Here is a 10,890-nt window from a genome sequence, read left to right on the forward strand (position 1 = left end):
ATTAATCCCTGCAAATACCACCCTTAAAAAATGCTGGTGGACAGTCTGGGCAGTTTCCCACATCCAGAACGCCAATACCTTCAAGGTCCATGTTCTGCGAGACAGGCACGATGGACCTAAAGTACATACTAAGGACTGGTTTTGTAATTTCACTGGCACTGATGGCTGTGGGCCAGGAATTGCAATTGAATCTATTCTTTTGGTATGCATTTAAGGAGATAACACCTACTTCCAGGGGCTCGGTGAACACAGACATCCACTCCCTTGCTGGGCAAGACGGTCTGTTTTAATCCAGTTAAAAAAGCTAAAAAAAAAAAAAAGTTAAAAATCACGTTCTGGCGTTGTTCAAGTCCACTGCTACAACGATTAAAAAAAAAGGTGCCAAACACATGAAACTTAGTGGTACACAAACCCACGCTACCCACTGGGCCATGGCTCGCCACCCTGGCAGCACCTTGATGAAGACACTGGCACAAATCAGAGCCCAGTTCTGATTTACACTCTTTCTCCCTCACTCCTGACTACAGGCAAGCCTCTGCCGCCCAGTAAATACCACATACACACCCAGTTTCTCTCCTTGGACTAAGCACATCAATACAAAAGCAAATGAACTACCAAAGTGCCCTAATTAACAATTTTGCAAGTGAATGCAGACATCAGTGCCACACTGCAGCCATTAAAGTCTATTCCTTGCCATATCTGTTTCTGTTAACATTTCAATAGACCAATTAAATGACCTTTCCCCCCCCTCAAACTCAATTAAGCTATTTGAACATCAATTGATAACTTACCATGTATTTATGCAAAATGTGCAAGCAAGAGATTCATTTTTTTCAATCCTAATGATGTTTTGAAGAAGAGAAAACTATCTGAGCTATCCTGTCCTGGTATTCCATGGGGAGGGGGCCGGGGATGGGCTTGGCTCTCAGGGGAGCCGGTGGGCACGCTGGCACTGTGGAGGAAGCAGGTGTGTGGCAGATCTCCCCCCGTGCCATGTGGTCCCCACCAGGCAGCTGCCCTGGGGGGGCAGGGGGGAGTGCAGCCATCGCTTTCAGCTGGCTGGAGCGTCACACCGCTGGGTCACAGCCAGCACACTGGTAGGTGGCACAGGGTCACATCGGCCAACTTGGAGATACCCAGAACTGGTTCGCCCCCCTCTCTTTTTTTCTTTCTTTTTTTTGCCTTGAGTGCGCACATGGGCTCTGTAGCGAGGAGGCACTGGGCGCACACCTCTCCCAGGGTGCAGGGCAGGTACCACGTTGGCTTCAGCTGCTGCCCCTGCTAAAAGGAGGTGATCTGCTGCCATCTGCACACACACCCCCCCACCCCCCGAGAGGCTCCAGGCACCATGAATATCTGTCACAAATTCAGGGGACTTGAGCGGAAGGAGCAAGAGCAACACTGGCAATTCTTTGCTCATGTTAAAGGCTAGATAAGGGTCAGTGTCTCCTCTTTGAGAGCTGCCCTTTGCTTCCCAGCCAGGTAAACAGTTCCCCCCGGGGTGTGTAGATAGGGACTGAAAGCAGGGGAACTTATTTAAAAGAAGACCACCTCAATCTAGGCCAGAGGCATTTTGCTGCTGCTGCCGAGACTAATTTAGGTGAGAAATTTAAATTTGTTGGCTTCAAGAGTAAAGAGGATGATGACAAATCTTCCAGGAAAAATATTTGTTTAGGTCACTCAGAAGAAAGCTTTGTAAGCACCTATTACCTCCCAGCAGACTTTTTTTTAGCTCCAAAAAACTGCTCTAATTTTAAACTAAGAAGAAATCAAGCAGAAAGCACAGAAGTGGAGGGGAGGAAGGTATCAATTGTTCAGACTTCCCTATGTCTAAAAAAAAAAAAAAGTTAGCAATCTTTCTTAAATTAAAAAAAATATAAATAAATAGAAACCAAGCTAAAAAACCTACCCCAGATCTTTTTCAGAATTCTTTGAAGATGGGTAGGAGAGAAAATGAAGATCCAATTCTAACAATTCTATTTGAAGTTTTAGTTTGAATCCCTTAAGAAAAAAAAAATTCTAGTGGCACCCTGGGATAGTTCAACAAAGGCCTGGTTTCTGGGAAAAAAGCATTGTCCCTTTCAGAATGTTAATCTGGTATATCACTTGCTACTACACCCCAGCATGTACTTTTGCTCATATCGACAATTAAAAGAATACATTTATTAAATAGTCTTATCACTGGATGTTATAGCTTGTAATTCATGCTAACTAGATAACCAAAGTAAATTTTATTTAAATTCTCATTTCTTTGTGAAACTTTGTAGATGGTGCATATCTCATGATTAACGGACAACGTCTAAAGCATCCCGTCCTCTAATCTTCCTAAAATCCCTTTTCATCCGATTGTTTAAGACTGCTTGAAAGGCTAACACCAAGCCTAAGACTACTGCACATTTGGGGGAGGGGAGCCTCTGTAGGTTAGCTAATTAAACTGTTTGTCTTCTGAAACATTTAACTGGCTTTAGAGATTATTCTAATTAAGAATGATGTTAGATGTATTTTTTAATGTAGCTATTAAAATTAATCATAATCCAGCAATCTCATGCGCTGAACTATGTAAATAGAAATGTGCTTGAAATCCTGCTGCATTTTCTTTATTTGGGAGCGGATCATTATGGATTCTACGAACCACGCATCAGCATCAACGTAATTTTTAATTAGAGAATGCCTTGTGAAACCCTAACTTTGACTCCGTATTTATGAAAGGTAAATAACTGACCTCAGCACAGCCAGGCACCACAGTGCTTCCCAAGCACTACAGCTACGATAAGGGAATATTAGCTCCCATTCACACTGTACATCTTTTTCTCTCCACTTCGCAGGCTGCGTATTCAATGGAAGTGAAGGAAATCCATTAATTTTGGAAGGTCTGCAACTTGGCAATTGCGACTTCTCCTGCTTTTCTTTACTAGACGTACAGCAGAGCTCTCACAAATATTGCTGGCAAGAAATTTTAAAAACAGAGACCACATAAAAAAGTTGGCATTCAAACAGAAAGAACGGCTGGGGCTAGAAGCCAATATGTAAATTGGTTAGCTTAAAAAAAAAAAATCTAGTACGATTTTCTCCTTAAATAATTAAGAAAACAAAACCAAAACAAGAGAGAGAAACAAATGAATTATGATTGCAGTACAAACAACAGGCAGCCTCTATCAGAACTCAGAAGGGTATTATGCTCTAAACACTTTTTCTTCCCTTACTGCTGAAAGATTAATACTGGTTATCCCATTAAAGTTGGTAAAATGCCATTCTTGTGTCTTAAAGCTCTAGCATTGGAGGTCAAGAAGTGTATGCTGCTTCTTACAAGGCTAGTGTGGATGTAATCTTCCCAAAGTTACAATAATTAATGTTAAGCTTCTTTAGCAATACGTTTCTGAAAGAACTTGCCTGATAATATACTTAGAGCCTGGCTAGCTGTTTGTGTTTCTGAGCAAGAAACGTATTCTATGCTGCTCACGTACGTCAGCTTAAATCTTTAGTCAAACTAGGGTGATGATGAGCAGTTTGACTTTAAGCAGAAATCATATTTAAATGCGCAAAGGTGAAACATTTTGGGTGCGGGGAGGCCAGGGGGCACCGAGGCTGCTTTGAATGTTGGCCACCCCCACCCCTGTGGCGGTGGGTGCTGCACAGCCCTGCTGCAGGACACCCGCTCCCCACCAGAACGGCGCCGGTACCGGTACAGGTGCAGCGGATTTACCGGGAGGCAGCGGGGGGGGGGGGCTGACGCTGGGGGTCCCTCCCGGCCCCTGCCTCACCACTCCGTACAAAAGCCCTCTGCCTGGAAGCGTCCCCACGCGCTCCAGCTTGGAAGCTGTGGTTATGAATGGAAACAGGGAGCGTAAGATTAGATCTCCCTCTGCTCTGAAACTGAGATAATTTCATTTATTTCAGGCAAGCCACCTCCGCCTCTGCCACGGCAGGATTTGGCCCTGTATGTATATGCTAACAGCCTGGATGACAGCAGTATTTCCAAGTCGCCCCACGTGTAATGAGAAATTTTTTTTTTTTCAGAATGCACGTGCTTTGCTGTAACGTTTCTGGATGCCACCGCTGTATTTCATATGTCTACTCACCGGGAACCTAACGGACGAGCGCATCTCCCAGGTTAAAAACCTAAAAACCATTTCTGTGAGTACAGCTGTGATCGAGCGGCCTGAGAAAGCCTGAGTAGCGAGATGGTAACCAAATGGAGCAGACAATCTCATCTGCACCTTCGTTTGTGTCTAGGGCAGGAAAAAAAAATATCCTGATGATACGTACATATTTATCTATTTGCTTCCATTTTTCAGCCCCGTGAATTCACGCTTTATCTCTGGGTGGAACGGCTTGTTCTGGTAGAAGTTCTTTTTGTCTTTCTATGCAGATTTTAATGCAACAGCATAGGTAGAAAACTCATTCCTGAATGAGTTCACAAGGGGAAATTATGCAAAGAGGTTACTAATCAGTCGATGACCTGTCCTTTGAGGCAATACAGTAGACACAGGAATACCCCAAACAAGTCACCCTTATGCATGATAATCACAAGCAATGGGCATAGAGACTTATTGTGTTAACCTGACAGCCAGTGCGTTCTTCATCATTCAAATAGGTGAGAGAAGGCAAAAAAAAAAAAAAAAAAAAAGGCCAAAAAAAAAAAAAAGCGCATCCTGAAACACAAAGCAACCTAGACAGTTTACTGGCAACTTGACCCTGAGACGGTTCCAAAAACCAGTTTCACAGCCACGAGCGTGGCTAACAATGGTGTCAGTCGGCCAGCCCCGAAGCTGTCCAAGGAACCAGCCAGATACTGCTGCCACCCAAGGAAAAAAATATATTCTAGACCTGGCTTCTGGATAATATAGCTGTAAGGCACAGGCTCACCACAGCTGTTGACTACGTTGAAGATAAGGAGGAGGCAGAGGGAAGCTGCCGTCCTGACACCAGCAGCCCCGGCTCGCAGCTACCTCATGGCCCAGCGCCTTTTGTCTCCCCTCGTTTGTACACGGGCTCGGCTATAAAGATCCTGTGCATTTTATGCCTCAAACAGTACACAGCCAGACACGCCCCGACTGGCATTATTTTTGATTATCCAATGTTAGACAACTTGTACGGTTTAATTAAATACGTACTTGGGTACTGCAACATACCATACTGGACCACACTAAATTCAGACATAGCGCACGTGTCCCTGCACAGGTGTGTATAACACAGGAACGCTATACACCTTCCAGGTGTTTTGCTACATCCACATTATTCTACACCTCTACAAGGAAACCCACATTTCCTGGGATGCCAGTTTTAGTGCCCTGACACTGGCAAATGCCAGAGGACAGTATGAAATACTTCAGCAAAAAGACAGCGCAAATTCATCCCGGGATGAGATTTAATATGAGGAGAGAAAATCTCATTCTGTTAGAGCCTAAATCAACTATTTAAACCCTCTTTTTGTGCCTGTACTTTTTTAGCTCAACCTTTTTCCTTTTCTATTAATAAATTCAAATGTTTCCCTCTTACAAACCTCAATCCTTTATATCTTCAAAGCCGTGTAAAATGCTAACTAATTAATACATGTGACTTTCCTTTCACATGTGGCAACAAAGCGTAAGCTGCTTTTTCGATTGGTAAGAGTTAATTTGCAGTGACACAACATATGTGTTTACAGGGTTTCTAATGTTTGTTGTTTGGTTCACTGTGTAATTAGTCCCATTGACAAGGAAGCTCAGGGCTGCAAAAGGGGAGGTGAGCCAGCGGCTGGGAGATGGGATCCTGCCCCACACGGAGCACCTGCGGTGCTGACCTTGGGTATGGGTGGGGAGAAACGCCCGGCACCCCAGACCCAGAAGACAAACACGTGCAGAAGGCTCTCAGGGCACAGTCACTGCCATTAAAAACGCGGAGCTGGTCAAGCCCCCCGCCCTGAGGGCCACCTGTGCCCAGGGGAGCCCCCGAGGCCATCGGACACTACAGCGGCCGCAGACCTCGGCAGCCTTGACCCCCTTCCTCAGATCTCGCCCGCAGAGTCCGGGGCCCCTGCGCGGGGTCCGCACCGACAGGGTGCAACATCGCCACGGCCCTGCTCCCACCTCGGCCGCGCCACAGGCCCAGAGGAGCTTCAGTGTCGGCCTCAGAGCAGCCTGGGTAAAGCAGCAGCAGGGGAACCACAATCAAGGTGAACGACGGACCAGCGGAGAACGGGAATGATTAAAAGCCCCCAAACCCTTTACTGTTTCAGATTCACCCTGAAAAGAGCAAATAAAAGATAGCTGTCAATACACAGCGCTTATCTACCTGCGCAAGATTTGGCGATACTGCGGTTAGCTAATGTGGCTAATGAAAGAATACAAACTTGACAAAAATAAACCCAAGAGGACAGTTTAAAACAATAGATTAAACCACCTGCATTATTTCCTGTGCAATTAAACTCCACAATTAGTATACAGTGGGAAAAATACCAAAACGGTGATAGCATCGCTTATCTGGTTCTCTAGTGAATCAAATTTACAGCCACCCCTGCCGCACACCGTACGTTAACTCTTCGCACCGTGGGTACGTACAACTCTGAAATATAAAATTAGTTGCTTTTGAAGGACACTGAGCTCCCTCTGGTGAAGGCATAACAAGTTTATTAAGTAAGCACCACCTCTGGAAGTATAATCCCCTCTGGCTTCTTCCATGGAGTTTATTGGTTCAGTTTTCCTAACCATGAGCATCATTAGGGCAATGCAGTAATTAAGAGTTGTTAGAAAGTGAATTCTCAAACTGCAGATTAGAAAATTAAACTATTTCCTGATTACATATTAATGGAGCACAACAATAGCAGTTGCCATAAGCTTGGAAGGCAACCAAGGGATAAATCTGTGTACTTAATTACCATAAACAATGGCTGCATAGAAATGAAGTTTTATGCACATTCCCTTCTGTAATATGTCTGATATCAGTACACACTTGACAATTCTTGTTCAATTATCTCTATTATTTAATGCGCTGTGAACGGCTCTGTGTAAATAAAATTAACCACCCCAATTACTTTGAATTCATCTAGGGACAACGTAATAAAAAATGTGAAGAATTCTGTATGCCTATTAATCTAAAACATTACAGAAGCTTTCACCAGATTTTCTTGTCTATATTTATTTTGTCTACATTTATTTTAGTGCACTGCTAATTCAATTACATTTACCATCAGTGGTCAATCAGCAGCAGCAGAGGTTTTTGGTTGTTTTTTTATTTATTTCATTAATCCTTATACAGTACCACAAATGTGCTCATCCATTGGTAAGGTACAGGATCTCATATGGAAAATACAAATATGCTTCTACTTGAATTTGGGAGCTTGCAGTTAATCAGAAAAACAATTAAAAACACTTCATACCCTGTGGTCAGATAACAAAATATCTGATAGCTGCAATTTTTATTTTTTTTCCCCAAATAGTTGTTTTTGCAATTAGTGAAATAGTAACTGAAAAAGAGCTAAATTTAGATTAGAGATTTGTAAACTAGGCTTCTTTGTTTTTAATTTAATTGCATTATGTGATAATTCTGCATTTTAATTTGGCACTTGGATATCAAGATGATAGACACCTTACAACACAATGACAGAAGAATTTGCAATGGAGGAAGACACTGTTGGAAGTACAGACAAAACTATTTCACCCATAACAGGTCAGGCACAACACGGGCAAGTACAGCCCTGGAGAAAGCAAGCTAATCCTTCCCGTCACCGGTCAGTGTCGGGCCATTACAGCAGCAGAAGATGGGAGATCGATGATATTAGATTATGTGATTTTTTATAGTCCATCGTACAGCTCATTCCTCTTACTTGAACCTCTGCACCCTGTTTTCTCTAAACCCTGGCACCCACAGGCTGTTTTGAGATGGTGTATTTTGTACGGTGGGTGCTGCGAAGCCCCTTCTCCAGGGGTGACTCTCACACCCTGCCAGCGATGGCAGACGCGCCGTCGGAGCCTAGGGCGCCGGAGCACTGACTCTCCTCACAGTTTTGCAACGTACCACTAAACTACAAGAACACGGTGTGATTACGTTTTCATTTTGAGTGCAAAGACCAAGGGCTGAGGTGACGCCACCAGTGACATAAATTACTGGATATTAAGTGTTACTACTCAGATTCAAATGGAAGTCAGCAACCCAGGGATTTTAATAACTTCTATTTTTTCACACATCTTAGAGAAGTGTTTCTAGTCAAATCACGAGCAGCTGGCACTGGAAATGCAGAGCTTCAGCCAGTTCCAGACCCTTTCCCTGGCTGATGAACGTTGAAAATCTCAGCTCCCGCCTGGCCCAGGGCCAGAGGCTCCCCTCCCCCCCCTCAAGGGGCTGCCCGCAGGCTGGAGGGCGACGCGACACAACCTGGGCTCCCCTCCCACAGCCCACTTCCATCAGGCACCCTTTTCCTAATGCAGGGCAGAAGATGCCAGGGCAGCAGGGGAAGGGACACCTCTGCATCCCAGGCTGCGTCCCAGGGACCAGGGACTCCGTGCCTCCCGGTCCGTGCCGGGAAGGGACTCGGGCAGGGAAAGCCCAAGCCTGGCTCCTTGCAGCCACCCACGGCCACGGAAGCCCTAGGAAAGCCAGGGCGGCTTCTCCAAACTTCTGTTTGCAACCCTAAGCACCAGGGACTTTCACTGAAGAGTCAGCAGCGTGTCTAACGGAGTCAAACAGTGTCACGAGCTGGGGTCTAACAGAGAGCATACATCGCCCACTCAGCGCTATTCCTGTTCCGTGAAAGCCATGAGCGCTTCCACATTTACTGGTGCCTGCGTCGCCCGGTGCTTAGCCACTGGATCTCCCTGGCCTTACCACCAGCCTGCAGGAAGGAAATGCCCACCTGTCTGCATGCCCTGGTACACGGCAGCAGGAGACATGGTCCTTCGCCTGAAGTGACTGTAGCCTGGACAGATACTCAAGCTGCAGCCTGAAACAATCCCTCCTGGCTAAGCAACAAAAAGGGCTCTCCAACTCAGAGGATGAAGAGCTGCCAGGTGGCAAAGACTCTCCCCACTGGAAAAAATCCACCCCCAGTTTTGTGCTGGAGAAGGATGAGAAGGAGGAGTGAGCGCTTTCTTCCTCGTCAAGGTCTGATACAGACCAGGGCCAAGCACGGCGGCGCAGGCCACGCCGGGTCGGGCCCCAGCAGACACAGCCGAGACGAGCACAGCGTGCTCTGCTCCGCGCTTGCATTCCATGTTAAGGCAATGACTGCGTGACCACATGTGTCTCCCAGGTGTTTCACTTATCTCGTACGGGTTTGGCACACGTGGAAACAAAGCTGGAAATCCCAACACAAAATGTGCTCCTACGCGGATGGGGACAGCCATCCTGCAGACGCTCGTTAGGACAGTTCAGCGCAGGCCCTGCCCCATGTGGCTGTACGAGCGCGGCACCCTGCTTCGGCTGCCGAGGAGTAAGGTCAGCAGAGACTCCCACCTGCCCGAGGCTCTCCAGTACGACAATCCCACGCAGTACAAAATTAAGAAAGAGATGTGCTTAAAAGAGAACGTTAATTATAAAACCAATTAATTTGTGGTTCTTGCCCTTCATGTTGTGTTTGCAGGACCTTTCAGCTATGCCTGCCCGCATGACCTCCTGGCCCCTAGAGCCTGCGTCTTCAGAGAAACCAAGTATCAAAGGACTTTTCAGCACAGGTCTGAGAGTGGGCAGCTCATCTCTCATTTTCTGGTATGGACCAACACCTAGGCGAGTATTCGCAGAGCCCTGACATCATCATCAACAGCCCTTCAGGGCATTTTTAGCTATCAGGCTGTGGTTATTTTCTTCCTTCAGACGTGGCTTTGCAGACCACTTGGTTGTCTGTGGTAAGCTGGCAGGTTGTACGGTGTTGACTCACCTGTTTTGTTTCCAGATTTCTCTCTCAGACAGTCAGAGACTCGCGGCAAAGCAGCCCAGATCCTTACAGAAGAAACTGGGATGGAGACGGAGGCACACACTGCTTATTTGTCTGTATTGGGAATTAATTTCTGAAGAGAGGCAGGGAATAAAACCAAGTGCCATCCTGACAAAGAGAGACGCTGGTAAGATGTGATGCAGCAGCTCCTCTAAAGCAGCTGCAGTGGGTATAGGAGAGGGAGTAAGGAGCCGGCAGGAGAAGAGCCAGCAGGAAAGCCAGGCAGATGAGGGTCTGGTGGAATGGGACCATGCATGGGGGCACAGAAACTGCTGACACAACAGCGGTTTAAAGGCACAGCCAAGAAAGACGTTCAGATTTCCCCCACTAATATATCACATCAAGGACTACTAAAAAAACTCCAACAAAACAAACCAAAATCCAAACAACAAACCACAACCCTTCTAATACTGCTTCTCCACGCAAGCAATCGCAGCCACTGCCACAGGGATGCTGTCTGATGACAAATGGGATACTGATTGGCAGGGGAAGTGGCACACAAGATAGGCTGCCTCTTAAGATGTGAACCATAGTTAGAGAAGTTTGAGAATCCCGGCTTTCCAGGTTAACTACAGGTAAGAAACTCCACTTTTCACATGTTTTCTCCTAAATCATGTTTTTAAGCTGAGAACTTAAAGAGGATCTTTATGAAGGACTTGTTAAATCATTTGTTTTAATTTAAATCCCAAATGCTCGGTAAACGGTCAAGAATGTAAAAGTAACTCTTTCATTGTGGCTGCACCACTTGTCCCCTCATCCACAGTAGAAGCAGTGACGGGTCTGCATTAGTATTCCTCTTACAATCCTTACAGCCACGCTGTATAAGCCGCTCTAGCTGTGTGCTAGACTCCCCATTTCATGCAGGATACGTAAAAGAAACATCATCTCATTGTGTGATGACACGAAGAATACAGAAACTTTTGCCATACTTCAAAATACAAGAAATTAGAAACATAAGAAAGATAACAAATCTCTCTTAAAAT

The 10,890-nt window shown here is 45.6% G+C and overlaps 1 protein-coding gene across 15 annotated transcripts in view; it reads right to left on the reverse strand.

The window, feature by feature from the left end:
- EHBP1 (EH domain binding protein 1) overlaps window positions 1–10,890 on the reverse strand; it is a 226,290-nt gene that overhangs the window by 24,222 nt on the left and 191,178 nt on the right. For 6 of the 15 annotated variants that reach the window (XM_055713338.1, XM_055713345.1, XM_055713344.1 and 3 more), the window contains one exon: window positions 230–304. The exons of the other annotated variants lie outside the window; for them this stretch is intronic. In XM_055713338.1, the coding sequence (XP_055569313.1) occupies window positions 230–304 (75 nt within the window). The remainder of the gene's footprint in view (window positions 1–229; window positions 305–10,890) is intronic. 15 annotated transcript variants of the gene reach the window in all.

The sequence above is a fragment of the Falco cherrug genome, chromosome 6 (assembly GCF_023634085.1).
Source record: "Falco cherrug isolate bFalChe1 chromosome 6, bFalChe1.pri, whole genome shotgun sequence".
Classification (NCBI taxonomy): domain Eukaryota; kingdom Metazoa; phylum Chordata; class Aves; order Falconiformes; family Falconidae; genus Falco; species Falco cherrug.